At 53.2% G+C, this 17,042-nt stretch overlaps 1 protein-coding gene and 1 long non-coding RNA gene across 7 annotated transcripts in view; both read right to left on the minus strand.

The window, feature by feature from the left end:
* Window positions 1-17,042, minus strand: part of PIP5K1C (phosphatidylinositol-4-phosphate 5-kinase type 1 gamma) — a 43,302-nt gene that overhangs the window by 20,088 nt on the left and 6,172 nt on the right. For all 6 annotated transcript variants that reach the window (XM_084498633.1, XM_084498632.1, XM_084498634.1 and 3 more), the window contains exons 2-5: window positions 4,279-4,310; window positions 1,897-1,983; window positions 1,428-1,558; window positions 690-807 (exon numbers count right to left, since the gene is read on the minus strand). In XM_084498633.1, coding sequence (XP_084354759.1) covers window positions 690-807; window positions 1,428-1,558; window positions 1,897-1,983; window positions 4,279-4,310 — 368 coding nt within the window. The remainder of the gene's footprint in view (window positions 1-689; window positions 808-1,427; window positions 1,559-1,896; window positions 1,984-4,278; window positions 4,311-17,042) is intronic.
* On the minus strand, window positions 11,424-14,097 carry LOC311423984. The gene is made up of 2 exons (XR_014685957.1): window positions 12,683-14,097; window positions 11,424-12,294 (listed from the first exon to the last, which is right to left on the minus strand). It is a non-coding gene; the product is annotated as an uncharacterized lncRNA (long non-coding RNA).

The following is a 17,042-nucleotide window of genomic DNA, read 5'->3' on the forward strand; positions in this document are numbered from 1 at the left end:
CATTTAATGTGTCCTCCTTCCCAGTTCCACAAGTGTCCTGCTCCAAAGAGCGGGGTGTCACAAACATGCAGGGGGACCAAATTTAACCCCAGTGCACTCCAAGCCTCACCAGCTTGTATTACTAGGTAGTTTAGAAAACAGCTCCAAGGAGCTTTCTGAGCACAAGAACAAGCTGTGTTTTATTCCGTCTTCATAAGATGATTAACATAGCTACATTCACATAGTTCTCAAGTGAGTGCACAAGGACAAATTCCCGTCTTTGTCCTCAGAGCCCCAGGGGACATTACAGGGTTGCACCCAGCCGAACACAAACCCCTTTTGCTTGTAAACACAGCAAGTTATTGTCACCACCAGCAAGAGAGGGAACCCTGTAACCCAGCTTAGCAGCACACACTTAAAGCAGATCATTTCCTCTCCCTCCAGTGTGAGCTAACAGCTACCTCTGAGCAAACGAGGGTTTTGGCTGAGTGGTGCTGCTCTTACTGGGACAGTCACTGGATCTCCTCCAAAACAGAACCCCCTAAAGCCACAGCCTGTTCCCACTCCTTGCTGGGATCAGAGAGATTCCTTGGCTCTTCTCTGTCCCTTTTAGGCAAGAGGAGCTGACAGCCTTGATTTAGGGGCAGAGTTGCTGTATTGCTCCAGATCATCTCGAATAAAATGGGGAAGAAAGAAAAATATATCCATACCAAATAATCATCTGGACGAATCCCAAAGAGTTCTCGGAAGTACCGAAAAGCCACTGGTGCATAGGTTTTGAACCTGAAGTCAGCGTAATGGTGAGCCGGGGTAAGATTACTTCCTTCACTGCACAAAACAGACATTACAGATGAGCGACCCTTTGTATCACCATTCGACAGATGGGTACGGCCACATCGAGGCTGCTGTATATGAAACTGAGCCTTGCAAAAATACCTCTTAGGAACAAAAAAAGAAAAAAAGCCACCCATAACAAAACAGCTTTCTTCTGTGGCAGAACAACAGGAAAGTCGGTTTAAAATTATCTGCCAAAACCTATTTCCAAAGACTGCAAGGAATAGCCGCTTGTAAAGCTGAATGCATTTAACAGGGAACATAGCTTTCATGAGATTTGTTACAGAGAGTTAAAGAGCTCCCAGAATGAGCTTCCCCCTTGACATTATACCGTGTTTGAGATAAAAATTCTACAGACAGGTAGAAAGAAAGCACACAGCAAGACTAACAAACCCAGCCATACAGCACTGTACCTTACATTGTGCTTCCTTGCAAGTCAGTGTTCTGCGGAATCTAACACTTCCCACTGCTATGTTTGTATGAAATAGATGCATATTTAAAACATTCAGAGCATCCATCTCTGTGATCTAAAGACAGATGGAAGCTCTCTTGAAAAATCAGCGAGAGGAAAAGAAATAAATCATCCGTCCATTTTGTTTCCCTGTCTCCTTTACCTTGGGAAAAAAATGCTCTCCACCACGTAGAAGTCCTGCATCAGGACATCTCTCTCCGGCTTGGAGCTCAGATTGCCGACAGTATATCCAATCCCTAGCTGGATGGCCCCCTTCAGCGTGGATGAAGTGGTCTGGCAGAAAGGAAAGAGCCGTCAGTGAGCATTTCCCAGCAGATTAGAACAAAAATATTCCCTGTATTACAATACAGCCAAGTCTGTGACTTCCATTGGGTCATCCTGAGCAGCATACACCACTAAACAAGTTCAGCTGACTCCTGAATAGGTGGATTCAGAAGGTCTGTAGTTTACAAGACTACACAGTCCAAGGGTGCTGCATAAAACCTAAATCAGATTGGTAGCTATTAACAAACTAAACCAGGAAAGCTCAGCTGTGCCATTTCTACTCCTGGCCCCAGCTTCTCAGCCTACCACTGACATCGCTACCGCCCTCCCACACCCCAAAACCAAACCTTTTTGTAAGTGGTTTCACCAGAAGCATCAACACCTCGATGGCCTATCTTCTTTCCTTGGCCAGGCTGTCCTGGAAGCGATGGTCCCTGCAACGAAAGGGCACGGTGACTTCCCAGCAGAGCAGGTGACCCGGCTGACACCAACAGGCAGAACAGCACAGGCTGGATCACATCACCACGACCATAAAGCATGGAGCGATCGCTACTACTGTGGAAAAAATCTGCAACCAGGTCTAATTGGCACTGGCAAGCTTTTAACAAGGCTGTCTGAATTATTTATTCATCCTTCAAGACAGGAGGGGTGAGAATACCCAGCCGCTCCACCCGACACCCTCAGTACTAATGGGGCACAGACCCTGAGCCAGGAAAGGTCAGCGTTGCCTCCCAGCTGCCAGGATTCCCCGGTTGCTTGCCTTTGGTTTCTCATCGATTAAAAATAGGGATGTATTAAATCAAACTGCGAGAAGCATATTTTTGAAAAATCCCATGCCCTCAGGTTTCATACCAACGCCTCACACTTGACTTGAGAAATAAAAGGCGGATAACACGGATAACGCAACCCCACTCCTGTGTTCACACGGAGATAATCCATTTAAGCAAGATCTCATTTGTTAACAGTTCAAAGGACAAGCCCACACAGGGTGAACTGCAAAAACAGCTCTTCCTGAAGTTTTGCAGAGTCTACAGAAACGCTGTAGGGGTGCCAGCACTTCAGAGGGAGACCAAATCTCCTCCTACCCCATCTCCTCCTCTACTTCTGAGTCCATCCAGGCCGTTTTTGCTGATCCAGGAGGGAGCAGATGGCAGCTGTACCCTTTTAACCACCTGATGTGACCACGTTTGGTGAGGCTGGACACAGCTCCTGATGCAGCCCCAGGGCTGGGACTTGTTTGCTGTGCCACGGGGCAGTGTCCCACCCCTGCCCCAGCACCGCAGAGCCCATCAGATAGCTGCGACGGTCAGCGAGCACCAGAGACTTTTGGGGTTTTGTTACATTACGGAACAGCCAGGCCTTGGATGCACTTTAAGCAGCATGCAGCGAGACCCAAGGTCATTTCCCAAGTGACAACATTATATCGCTCTCTCTCTAAGCACTGCACACAGTCATCTCTCAGAACTGATGTCTACAGCAGACAGTGTATAATTTTGTTCAGACTACAGAAGCTCTTTGTGTTTTAGCTTCTAATCAGGAGCTTGCAGCTATTTCTGGACAGGCTGCCTGTACTTCTGCAACTAAGGGGCAGCCTGATTTCTCCTTCAGAGCCTCACTTCCTACTCTGTTCTAAACATTTAGCACAGCCAAGCTCGCATCCAAACACTCCTTCTCCAAGGAGGTGTGATCAGCAGCAAAGATTTCCTTGCAGCTTCGAACCAGGGAGCTGCATCCTCTTACACGCAAGCCCAAGCTGCACTGTCCCACCTCTCCTTGTGGCTCATCACCATCCTCAACGCATTAACAGAGGTGGGCATTGGTTAGGAAATCATGGCTGTAAGAAAATCAGCAACTAACGTCTCTTCCACAGCCCCTCACTCTACTTTTCCTGCGTTTCCAGGGCAAGAAAAAGGGGGTCTATTTGTATGTTGAAAAAAAGCAATTAACTTTTACAGGATTTGAGTTTTCTACTACGCATATTTCTGGGTAGTCAAAAAGAATTAAGTGCCACATTTCTGGCAGCTTAGGGGAAGAGTTTTCTATTCATGTATACTAACGTTCAGCATCTCAGGTGAGAAATATGAAGGGCTATGTCAGAAAATCAGATAAAACAAAAACCATTTGAACACGGTGCCCTAAACCACAAGTGTGGGCTTCAGGGAACAGCTTTCAGCCACAGATCCTCCCACCAGATTCCCTGCTGCCAACTGTGAAGAGTTTTTCTCCAGAAGGTACCAGTGATTCAGCAACCTGAGACCTGGAGATGTGCAGAAAATCAGTCCCTCAAGATGCTCCCACCTCGGGGCTCCCTACTTTACAGCCACCTTGCCCCCTCCCAGAAGGGGACGAGACCCAGCACAGAGCCCTGGAGGTGCCCAACATGTGGAGTCTCCATCTGGAGACAGGAGGAGCTCCAGGTGCCGGTATGGAAGAAGTGTCCCCAGCCAGATCCAGCCTCTCACAGGCAGATGTCACGGAGCCACGGCCCAAACTGGCCACAGGGAGGGCAAAATCCCTTCCCATTTCTCTGTGGCTGTGGTCACACCAACACACAGACACCAGAGAGCTGCCATTAATTTTCTGTCTCCCAAATAACCTTACCAATACCAAATTCTCAGTAAACTTAAATGTATTTTAAAACCTGGCCCTGTTCAAAAAAGTCATGTGGAGGCATTCTCAAGAGCTCTGCGTTCTCATTTCTCAGCACAGGATTTTCAAGAGCATCTCACCTCAGTGATGGCTGCTTTCTTTGGTGCCAGACCTGAGGAGAAAAAGGGAGAGCATTAGTAAAAGTAGTCACATGAGATTAAAACTACTCAGACAATAGCCTAATGCTTTGTTCCTTCAAGCAAGCTGGAAAGCCTTTAAAGCAGCTGCTTTTGCTCGGTTTTCAGTTTCAGTAGCACAGGAACCTGAAGTTATTGGGTTCACCCAATTTATAGCAGCACAAAGGTGCACCATTTTTCCTAGCAATATTTTTTTCCCTGAGGTTTCAGTACAGAGCTCTTCCTAATCCCTGCTGCACTGCGAGCAACAGGCCCACGCCACGCCGCAGGCGGTTACACACAGCGGCCCAGACACTTACGGAGCTGCTTTCCAGCCTCTCAGAAGGCCCTTGACAAAGCATATCGATAATTGAACCTATTTATAGAACACGAGGTCCAAATATATCACAAAATCAAATCCATCATTTATTTCTACCCCTGCCTTTGGGAGAAGCCACCACTTCTCCATTACAGCGAAGGGCAAAAAAAAACAGCATTTTGCCTGAAGCTTTCAGATACGTGACCAGAGCTGGAAGCACCAAGCCATAACCCACAGCCCTCCTCCGACATGAGGCCAGCTTCTGCTCCCCTGCCCCGGCCGTGGCAAGCGCTGCGAGGAGTTTGGTGACCGGGGAGGAAGCGGCAAAGCCACACACGGGTCCTGCGGCTCCAGCCCGAGCCCCTCAGGAACAGGAGCGAGGACCTGGAGCTGCTGAGGAAGGCGAGGAGCTGCCCGCCCAGGAGGAGGTTGTGCAACCTGCAGGCCTGCAGCAGGGGCTTCATTTTGCAAGAGGCCAGGGAGCAAAACTCGAGAGCTGTGGCCGTGCAGAAGCGGGGCTCTTCATGAGCCCTTGACCGTTCCCCACTCGAGGGTGAGGGGTGGGTTACACCCCTGTCAGCACACGAGCCCTCCAGCTTGAGAGGAATATCTGGTCGAGCTGGGGGCAGTGGGAGGTGTCCAGTCCTTCAGGCTAGAGAGCAGGGAAAGCCCTGGAGGAACCAGCCCAAGGCTCTGCTACTTCAGCATCTCCCCAGCTGGCCAAAGAGGATTTAGGATGGTTTAACCGGGGCAACCGCTCGCCCTCCTAAAACACAAGCAGAGATGCTTCAGGGCTTGTTTCCAAAGGAACCTGAGCAAGAAGTCAGGCGTAAGAGAGCACGCTGCTCTGCAGCTGAGAACAGCGATTCGGGTATATTTCAGGAAACACTTCGAGTGGGAAGCAGAATAAAACCAACAAAAACCCTTGGCAGGCACAGGGGAGATGGAATCGCGCTCAGGCAGAAGCGCTGAGGTTATCTCATGGGCCTGGGCAAACTGGGGATGCCCCAATGCAAACAGTGCACGTCTACGGGGTGTTTTCAGCAGTCAGCAATGCGAGCCCTCAGCAATGTGAGCCCCCCGACCCCAGGCTTTGCCTGCCTCTGTCTCTCCGGGGGTGAAAGCTCCCATCACCCTGGGACCACACCACAGCTCAGCTCGGAGAATCGCTGCCGCCAGGCATCGCCAGCTCAGACACTGCACAACGCACGCTTGGGTCCTGAGCTGGAAATTAGATCTTGGGCCTAGGACAAACAATTTTAAGGTCATTCAACACGAAGTCCAGCAAAGGCAGGGGAGCCAGGGCACTGGGAGCTCCCTGCTGAGCACTGCATCGGCTGGGAACGGCACAGGCTGCTCCGCTCTCCGACTGCCCCACGCTGCTGACGAGCCACAGTAATCTCTTTTCTGCACTTTGTCACAATTCCAGAGCAGGAGATTATCTTTAATTTTGTGATAATTACCACAAGCTGCTTTCGTTCTCAGCTTGTAAGTGTCTGCTGCTGTACACGTACCAAGTGTGGAATCAACACCGGCGGCGTGCTCACCGGGAGGGTGCTGGGGCGAGAGCCAGGGGTTGTCAGGAGGAACGATGCTTCAGGTGGCCAAGGGCATCACCAGCAAAACCTCTCCAAAGAGAAAAATCGGCTTTATGAAATCAACCCGTCTAGGCAGAAAATGAAAAAAAATCTTCTGCTGGGTCCTCAGCACCCGGTGCTTGGCTGTGCTCATCTCAAACAAGCTGACAGATGGCCTTGCAAAAACTGATTTAGCTCCAGCTTCGGGGTTATACACAGCCACGAGAGCTGGCGCTCGGGTCTGCGGGGCAGCGGAGCTCTGCCGGGGGAAGTTTCAATACTTAGCAAGCTAATTGAAATGATTCTTATCCGATTTGGTGCAGCTTAACGAGGGGGCACTCAGGAGCGTGAGGAGCAGCTCCAGAAGGAGAAGCCGGGGATGGAAGCGCAGCTCTGGGCGCTGGTGGTGCTTCATGCGCGCCTGCCCTGCTGCCTTCAGCTCCTCTCCTCACCCACACACTGCTTCTGTTCGACCCCATGCAGACCCACGTGCTGCCCCTCAGAGCTTCAGCTGTAACGCCAGGCCATTCCCATCCGATTTAACGCCTCTTTTTTTTTTTCCATACGCGTCCACGGCCTCAGCTGGGCATCCATCCCAGCAGGGTGCTCACACACCGTGGGCAGGGAGGGGACTCCCCAAACCCCTCTGTGCCCCAAACTCTGATTTCTCTGGATTTAGCTCTACCCCTCCAGAGGAGCCTGAGCCTCCACAGGATCAGACAACCCATCCCTCTTCTCATGCAATGTGTTGTGCCAACAACTTGTCGCTCAGGCAGCTTTAGGCCCCTCGCCCCCGTTTACATCCACTTGACAACTCGCTCCCAGTAAGTGGCGCACAACGGGCGGGCAGGGGCCTCGTGTACATCCACCAGCTTCATCACCCTCAGCAGTGAAGGGTCGGGAGCACAGCGGCTCCTGCATCCCCCAGCCTCTCTAGGTGCTGCCAGCTGGGACACACAAGTGATGCCCAAAGTCAGAAAGTTGAAAATTCACCGATCCTTCAGGCCTAAAAGCAAAGCTTCCCAAAAACCAGAAGATCTGGTCCTTGCTGCCCGTGACCTATACTGAGTTTAAGGTAAAAACATGGGTTTCAAGTTTGACTCATGCGCAGAGAATAAATTAAAAAATAAAGCCAAGTAAACAGTCCCTAGGATCTCTCAAAACCAGCTAAAGCTGGTGATTCCAGCCACTGAAGAAGAATTTCCTAAGGAAGTTTACAAACAACCAAGCAGAGCTCTTATGTAAGACCTGACAGAGCAGACTTCTTTGTAAGACATATGCATAATCACACAAACATTTATAACTTATAAATATTTAATGCTTCAGTATGCACTGGAGAAGCAGTGGGAGCAGACTCGAATAGCTGGTGAAATTATCTGGGCTCCTCTGCCCAGCAGAGAGGCTGCTGCATCTTCAATAAAAGCTTCAGTTGTTTACTGGGAGAGACACACGGTGACTGCAACTAAAAACACATCGGGAATAGAAACACCATGCCAGCTCTTCGGCTGGAAGCTGGGAGATTCTGGAGAGCCCCCCCAAATGTCTCCGGAGGTCTGGGTCTGATTTCACACTCATCTGACGAAGAGCAAGAGGGCACGAGCCACCTGAGCAACCCGCTGGGACAAGAGGAGGGGAAGGCTGCCGGCAGGGTGCGAGGATTGCTTGTGGGATCGGGCTGGGACCCGCATCCTGCAGGGAGAGGGCTAGGGCACGAGCTGTGCGCGGCGAAGGCTGTGCGCATGGAGCAGATGCGTTGCGGGAGAAAGATGGAGAGAGAGGCTGGAAGCAAAACACATCCGTCAGGAGAGACAGCTGTTACTCTCCATAAGGCACCGCTGAGAAAATTGAAGTTCAGGAAACAAAAAAGCGACTCAGAGAAGATGCCAGAAAACTCGATGCGGCTCAGAGCAGCACCTGAACCGGCACGCAGCCAGCCAGGGCGGCATGGAAGGAAGGGCAACCCGGCCAGCAGGGAGCAGCCCCTCAACTTCTCACACCTGAACTGCACGGCTCTAGGTCCCAGCGAGCAGCACTCGGGACCAGGGCCATGAGCAGGGTGGAGGAGAAACCCCAGGGGCAGCAGCAGGGCTCCACAGCCACCCCGAGAAGGCAGCTGCTTGCAGCCTGCCCGCCCCAGGCACCCAGGGTGACCTGCTCGGGCCTCACACGCTGCCTCCCTGCGTGACAGCACCAGTTGATTGGGATGAGAAGCATCCAGAGGATGCATGAGATGCTCAGAGGAGGTGTGGGGGCTGCTCCCCCTGCGATGCAGGGTCTCTTCCCAAGGAGCTGTACCCGGCTGCTTTCAGAGCCAGCAGTGCCCAGGGTGCTGCTGGAGAGCTTGGAGCAATGAAAATGAAGCAATCTGAGATAAATTCCGCTTGTTGGATGGAGTCTGTAAGAGCTTTAGGAAAGCAACGCAAGCTTTGACACCAACACGAATCCCTCAGGATGGTTTAGACCCCATCTGAAGCCCAACAGTTCTTCGCAGGGAGCTGAAACGCTGGCGTTCAGCAGCATCACACTGCGCCAGCATCGAAAGCCGGAGATCAGCAATCCCATCTAATCCCTCCTCGACACCCAGGGCCGGGGTCCTGCACCTCCCCACACCTCCCTTTGCCGTTTGGAGCCCCCTGGAACCAGCCCTGCTGGGGGGGGAAGGATGTTGGCGGTAACACACCGTGCTCTGCTGCACCATTGCCATGCCCCACGCTTTCCCCATGCCCTTTGTCTCGTTTACTTGAGCACAAACTCATCAGGGAAAGGAACAGCATGGCCTGTACAAATTAAGGGAGAGAGCTTAATGTACCGGGGCGGCAGGATGGGGCCTCGGGGCACTGAGGTGGCACACATAATGTGCTCCCTGCCTCCCTCCCTGGGCACTTCCATAGCTGAGCTCCTCGAGCACCAAAGACACCCAGCCCCTGCTTTTCTCTTTAATAAAAGTTTTTATGCAGGAACTCCTCCTGCCTCGGAAATAACCCATTTACCCCAGAGCAGGAGGCCGGGCACAAGCGGGAGGCAACGTGCTCCTGCCCGGTGCCGGATGGGATCAGCTCCTCGGGATGCGGAGTGCTGAGCCAGGACATGCCCTGCCGGAACATTCCCCTGACAGCTAACCAAAAAGCGCTTGCAGCAGGGAAGCCCAATTACAGCGGGGAACGAGCAGGACAAGACAGGGGAAATGAAATTTAAAAGGAACTGATTTGTTTCCTTGTCTCGGATCAGCTGCACGCAGAAAAAAAAGTACAATTTCCGAGCGCCTACCCCGAACCGTGTGACACATCTGACAACAAAGCAAAAACAAAAACCTCATCAAGAGCAGCGCGCACACAACAGCTGACGCCCAACAGCGGAAAAAGGCTGCAGCCGCTCGGCTCCACGCTGTAATTATGCAATCCAGTGGGACGCTCGGGCTCGCATCTGCTGGGTGGGAAAGGTGCAGCCTTATCTGAACGCGGCGTTCCTGCCGCCTTCCACGCTGCCGGTGGCGGGAGGAGCGAGCAGAACGCGCTCCCCGGCACGTCCGGGCGCCCTCCCCGCGGGGCAGCGGGCGAGACGTGCCCAAGGTCGGCAGCCGGCAGCTGCGGCGGGGACGCCGGCCTCTTCCTAGCCCCTGGCTCCGCTCCTTATTGCGGCCTTCAAGCCTGAGTCTGCCTGCCTGAATGCAGAGCAAAGCTTGATTAGGATTAATTACAGGCGGCAAGCGGCGCGCCGGGAAGCGCACCCAGGCCGGAGCCAGCTCCCTGCACCCCCGACACCCAGCAGTGAAACCACGACGCCAATTTAGAGCCAGGCCATCAGAGGCCAGCACTTTGAAGCCACGTTCCTTCGGGTCGCTCAGCAGAGCTGTGGCATCCAGCAGCCTCGGCTCGGGGCAGGACGAGCCCTGCATCCCCCAGCAGAGGTCCCAGCCGGCAGCAGAGCTGTAGCTTGGAGTGAAAAGGCAAGAGGAGGCAGAACCTCTCTCCTGACGTCCTCCCAAGCTGTGCTGCGGCACAAAAACAGGGACCTGAATGCAGTGCTGGTCCCCGTGCAGTCACCACCAACCACCCTTTGCTGCTTTAGATGTGGTTTTCTACAGCCACAAGGCCCCAGAGAGCCGTTTCCCCACCCAGGCCGCAGGAGCACAAGGCAGCACAGCACAAGGGCTCAGTCCAGAGCTCGCCCCTGTCCCCTGAGCACCATCAGACATCAGCCCAGCAGACACCGAGAGCTCAGGAATTTGGGTTATAGGAGACATCAGTCTGTCCCCCACCTCAGCCCTCAGCCCTTTCTCAGTGCTCCGAGCTGGGAATCCATCCCAGGTTGTTCATGGCTTGCACCACTTCACAGCATCTCCCTGTCCGTGTTACTTGACAGAGCTTCGTCCCGTTGCTCGTTTACTGCTGGGAATTATTTCCAGGCTAAATTAAGAAAGGTATCTCCCTCCCATTTTTTTCCCCACACGCCCCATTTTCAGACCTTTTGGAAGAGGTGCTAAAGTCCATTAATACAGTCACAGCAAATAAAGAAACCTGCCCCAAAGTTCCCAATCACGGCCCACCCCAAAGCCAGGACACGCAGAAGTTACACGGAGAGCACAGCTTTAGGGCTGCGGGAGCTCAGCACCACAACCAGGAGCAAACCCCAAAAGCCCCAAAAGCAGAGGCAGCCCTGGCCAAAGGGCACACAGCTGCCCGAGGGCCACCCTTCCCGAGCCGTCCTGAAGACGCACCTGGAGTTTTAAGGAGCGGGCTATTTCCTGATCTACTCTGCAGCCAAAGCTGCTCGGCTAAATCCTCTAAGGTTTAATTCCACTCCTGCTAATGTCACTTGACAGAGATTTTCCTGGGGTGCTCAAACTCCAAAGACTAAAAGGGGATTTCAGAACGGGGTCGCGCACAGCGTGCGTCACTGACACAAAGTCCTTCGGGCCGCGGGCACCAGGTGGAGCGAGCCCCCCTTCCCCGGGCACTGCGAGGGACACGGATTCGGTGTCACGGTGCCGAGGACAAGGCCTGGGTGGGAGAGGAAAGGGGAGACACCTGCAATTTCTGCTGGTTTCAGACCCAGGTTTCAAAGGCAGAAGTGTCAGGTCGCGGTTCCAGACCTGACTGCTTTCTGAGCTCGGTGTGGGACGCAGCCCCACGACAGCACGTCCCCCCGGCGGGGATAACAGGCACGGCCCTCGAGTTGACAAGGATCCTGGAGGTCTCTTCCAACCTAGATGATTTTGTGATTCTGTGAAAAACCCGCAATTCCACAGATGGGATAGGAACAGGGTACTGGTGGCGCATCTTCACTCCGGGTCTCTGCGTCCGTACAAACCTGAGCTTTTGCTGCTGTAACAAGGAGAACTTCCAAGGGCTCAGGCTGTGTGCAGGTCTCATCTGAGCCCGCCAGGCAGCGAGCGATCAGATTTCTTGGCCTCGCACAGCACTAACGACGCCGACTTGTGTGTGGCTGAAGGCCAGGTCTGGCTGGCGCTGAGCTGCTCCCCACCAGCACCACCTCCACCCTCTCTACGTGGCTCCACACAACCCACCCAAGCCCACCAGCAGCCCCGAGGCTGGCCTGCCTTGTAGGGCAAGCTCTGCTCAACCCATCCCAGACACCACAAATCCTTTCCTGCAGGTGGATCCTGGATGGCCAAAAGCCCCAGACCGAGGAGGCACCAACGCTCTGGTCCTCACCTCGTGGCTGTGAGCAAACCTCACCGACAGCAGCAGCTCCATCAGACCACGTCCCCACACCGTGAGGCCAAGGGAAGGCCTCCAGGGAGAAAACTGCTGCTGCAAGGTGCGGGGGACTGCAGGTTAAAAATGAATTTAACTGCTGCTCACCACCCTGTTCTCTTCTCACCTTGTTACGGCCACTTGTGCTCTCTGTGACCGGAGTGTTTTGGTCTGATGCTCCCGCTCTGCTCTAACAAAGGCACCTGAACAGATGGAACAAAACAAGCCACGGCAGGACAAGCTCAAAAGATGAAGTGTGCTGCCAAAATCCCTAACTCCAAGTTTCAGCAACCAGCCTCTTCTCTCCCCGGGAGCCTGGCCATGGCGTGGCAGCCAGTGACTCAGCTACTCGCTGAAAATAAGTAACCTGGAGAAAATAAAAATCAACAAAGCTTTTGAAAAGACTTCTAGAGCTTGGCATAAATACAAATAGGTGAGACGGGCCTAGAAGGCAAGAAGGAAACCTGCTGCCTGTGCTGGGCTGCAGGGACGTGGCTGTTGCATTATGCTGGAGATCGGGGACAGCCTCCTCCAACACCGGGAAGCACAACGTGGCCAAGAGGCTCCTCCTGGCACGGGTCTGCAGCTGGCTCACGACCCAGGGCAGGGAAGCAGCTTCGCCAGCACAGCCAGGAGCATCTGCACTGGGAGGCCAAGCCAGGCACTTGCTGCTGCTGTATAACAACGAGCAGCTCCAGCCTTTTATTTCCTCGTTTGAGAGCAAGATCTCTTCCACCCTAAGCGCAGGTACGCACCCTAAGCGCAGGCACAGCGGGAGCTCACTGAACACAAAGGTGGACGCGGGGAGCATCGGGCTGCAGATGAGCACACCTGGGGAGAGCCCGAGACACAGGCGCTGAGAGGACCACGTTCAGCAGGCACAAATCTGAGGTGCAACTAGGAAAACTTCTTGTCTCCCAGGTCCTGAACCGGTCCTGAACCGTGAACAAGTTGATGCTGAGCCCATCTTGGGGCTTCACTCAGCTTCTGCCTGGCACAGGGGAAAACTGGGGCTCCTCTACGGGGAACAGGTATGGAAAACAGAAACTGAAGACAGCAGCATTGAGTGAACCAAAGCCCACCACTTCTGAACCACACGGTTTTGTAAAAAATGTCTTTCAGGAGCTTTAAAACTGCTCACCAAGACTTCAGTAAAGCCTGAAACGAAGCCGTGCACCTGAACCTTACCACCACGACACACATCAGCCACACACACGCTGCTCCCAACTTGGAGGAAGCTGGGACTGCACGGACTGCTCCTGGGTTTGGGGAGAAACCCAGGAGTCAGCCGAGCAAACAGCACACGGTGACCCCACAGCACACGGGGGAGGTTTGGGTTCCTGCTCCCAGCTCAGGGGGCAGAGACCTGCAGGAGCTGAGCTGCATGGCAGTGGTGTGTGTTGTGGGGTGGGAGGAAGAAAAAGAAACGGGCAGTGCTGCTGGCTGACAGCTCCTGAACAGCTCTCAGCAGGGAAGGTAAAACCCCAGGTAAGAAGTCCCACCAGTTCAGCTTCTCCTTCCCCAGCTCCCAGCCCAGCAATCTTCTTGCAGACCACCAAGCAGCGGGGCTCCTCCGCTGTCACCGGTGAGACTTCCAGGAGTTATTTGCACAAAGCACAGCAAAATGCAAGTCGAAAGGCTCGGAGCTGCTGGATGTCCGTGGGAAGAGCCAAAGGCAGCTCTGAGGAAGCAGAGCCAGCCTGCGGGCACGGCGAGGTCGTTCAACGATGGCCATGGCCAAGCCGAAGGGCTCTGATGCTCCGAGCAGGGACAACACTTCTCCAGTTCCTCTTTGCTGAAGTGGGTGCATCGGTTTTGCCAGAACTTAAAGGCCAACCATAAGGCAAAGGACACATGGAGACCGCTGTCTTGGCAAGTCAGAGCAACCCAAAGCAGAAGCTCTAATAGAAAACACGAAGTAAGAGGCAGCACTTGCCACTTCTGCCGGTAATCTCTTTGTTTTTCCTTTAGACGAGCAGCTGCCATTCAGGCACGTCTCATCCTGTCCTCCCACAGCCCTTGGAGAGCCCCGCGTTGTTACCAATTCAGTAGTTTTTCACCCCACCTCAGAGAAAATCTGCATTTAAGTTTTGCTTTTATTGGATGGTGTGAAAAACCCACCTCGCCTCTCCAGGTGACATTTTGCTCTGCATGCTGGTCATTCCCAGCCTTCTCCTACTCCTGCCTTTCAGTTTAGGAAAAAAAAAAAAAAAAAAAAAAGAAGAAACACTCAGAATAAAATTATTCTTTGGGTTTTCAGTCCTGGGAGCAGGAGAAGCCGTTTGTCCTCTCTGAGATCGGTTAGGAGCCCTCAGTCTCTACGCTTGCCTTCCCACCAACACGAGAGCAGTTTGCAGGCATCAGTTCCTCCCAAACCAGGCTCTGAGCAGCAGCCAGAGCCCTGCCAAGCAGCACACGCCATCAGCAGATCATCCCTGGAGGCTCCTCGATTTAACACCAGCCCGTATTGACCACCTCTGGAGCTGGCACACAACGGGCAACCGAGTTCATCGCGTTCCAGGGAAACGGATCCGGGCGCTGCTGTCCAAAAAACGAGTGCCCTGCCTGGTCTTGGTCTCACTTTACAGGCACAGCCCCACGGCTGTCAGGGCTCCAAGGGTTATACACGAGAAATGCTGGGGCTGGGCAACGAAGGAGCCACAAAAATCAGGTAGCAATTTCAGGGTGCTCGCTCCTTCAGCTTCTCATTTGCTTTAATAAGCATTTCCTGGCATTACTGGGCTGGAAGCCTGGCTCTCGGCGGAGCGTCCCAGATAGTTAATCCACCAGGGACTCCTGCTTAGCACCGAAACGAAAACAAACAGCCAGCCCTCGGAGACCGAGGTGGAGAAAGACCATGTCATCATTTTTCTTCCATCCAAATGAATTTAAACCCGAAGAGATGCCGGCCTGAGCGGAGGTATTCTGGGATTAAAAGCAGCACACGCATCAGAAAAGCACCTTTAAGGAATTAACATTTCAGCTTCTCCCAAGCAGAGGCTTTATAAACTGTTACTAGAAAAATCGAACGCAGCACAATCTGCATCCCCTAGAAAAAGTTATCTTGGGACATAAGTTAGCATTACAGGGGAAAAAAAAAAAGTAATAAAAGAAGAATAAATGAATAAATGGCTGCTCTTCCAGATTTCAGCCCTGATCACCGAACAAACAGTCCTTACAAACACGAGAATTATCCCCTGGCAGGTGCTATCTGAGCCCACAGCCCACCAGCACCCATGGGCCCCCCTTTGCCTTATGCCTGGGTCCCACCTGGGCAGTGCTCGCGCTGTCACGCAGCGCACGGCACTCAGTGCCGACAGGCACAGCTTCGAGACGCTCTCATTTTCTGCTGCCTTCGTTCCAGCTTTGAAGTTCGGGCCTGTTTTACATCTCTATAGCTTGCTTCTCTGCCAGCAAACCCTGCGTTTTGTACGCTGCCCCCATCACCACGCGCCCAGACAGATGGCGAGAGCGGCACCGAGGCTGCACGGAGGGAGAGCTGTCGTTTCAGAGCCACTGATTTACCAGGGACATTTTGGGTGGTTTCAGGTATTGCAGCTGTCGTCACAGAGATTCCTGATGTCCCTCTTCCTTTTGGCGTGGGGATGCACGGGATGCAGACAAAAAATAGGGCAAAACCCAGGAAACTGGAGGGACCCGAGTTTCACATCAGCCCCCAACCCCAGCAGCTGCCGGTGCAAAGCCCCTCTGGATGCGCTGGGGAAGGTGGTGATTTCAGCCAGCTGCCTCCCTTTGGAAAACGCTGCCATGGGCAATTCTGCCTTGAAAAGTCCATGGAATTTGGTCCATCAGAGAGACTACAGAGAGAGAAGTGCTGCAGCAGCTGTACCCTGCCTGCGCTAGAGGCTTTGATAACGTTTTCCTTGTGCTGCCGAACACACCAGCAGGGATCAAGCAAGCATTAAGGCACAGACGAGTTTTCCTTCTCCTTTCAGAGGGGTCAGCAAAACAAAACCGCTTCTGCCTTGTGCCAGAGCCTCCCCTCTGCCCGCAGTTCAGCATCATGAGCTTCACCTTCCCCCTCGCCCCAACGAGGCGCTCTGCAAAAGGAAACCAGGCCACCCAGACGGTGGCAGCGAGAGACTCCAGCTAATCACCTTCATTTTACTTTGCAAACTAGAAACTTGGGTTTCTGGGCCTCACGCCAAGCCCGAAGGCTTTCCTTGAATCCCTCAGATCTTCAGGACCTTGAGTAAAATCCTGATCCAGTGGACATCAGAGGCAAAACCTAAGGAAAGTTTGGCTTCTGCGTGGCCAGAAGCTGCCCGGCCTCTGATAAAGCCGTACAGAAACGCACTGAAACCAGGCAGGATCCAAGAGAGGAAGAGCAGCAGTGCCTGACCCCAGACCCACCAGGATCCCACCGTTTGTGCCGACCCACAAGAGAGCAGCAGCACGTGCTGTGTCGGTGAGATCGGCCGCTGCAAGCCCCCAGCCCGCCTCAAGCCTTGCAGCCTTCAGAGCTGTGTCTTCGGCTTTGGAAAGACTTCCCCAAATCTTTCCCAACCTGCCAGTTACATAAAAATATTTCTCAGACGTTCCAAAAGCTTTGTGAGCTGCACCGACGTGCCAACCTAACGCTCAAGTTTCTCAAATTGATGTAAAATGACCTTAATTACCTCAGCTCACACGGCCCTGAGTGAGGACTGAAAAACCATGCGGCCCTTCCAAGCCAAACCTTCCTCACCAGCAGGCTGAAAGGAGCAGTTTTGGGACGATGTTTACGCAGCTCCTTGCACAGTGACTGAGGCGTTACCGTAACTGCACCGCTGCCCAATTCCAACCGGAGAAAAACACGAGTAAGGCGGCAGGAGCTCGGGAGGATGCTATTAACTCGCCCTTCAAACCAAATCTGTTCCACCCACAAGTCAGAAATTCCACCCTAAAAACCATAATTGGGAACACCTTGAAGCCATTTAGCTTAAACACAACTGCTGCTGTTTTGCTCCAGTGGTGGAGAGGTTGTTTTTTTGGTAAGAAACTGGCAGAAAAGCCTGCAAAGGTCACAAAATGCTCTGAGGGTAAAAACAGCAAAGCAGGGCTGTGCCAAGCACACGTGGCTGGGACTCTGCAGGAAAGGGAGAACAGACCGAG

The sequence above is a fragment of the Aythya ferina genome (genome assembly GCF_964211825.1).
Source record: "Aythya ferina genome assembly, chromosome: 26".
NCBI lineage: Eukaryota > Metazoa > Chordata > Aves > Anseriformes > Anatidae > Aythya > Aythya ferina.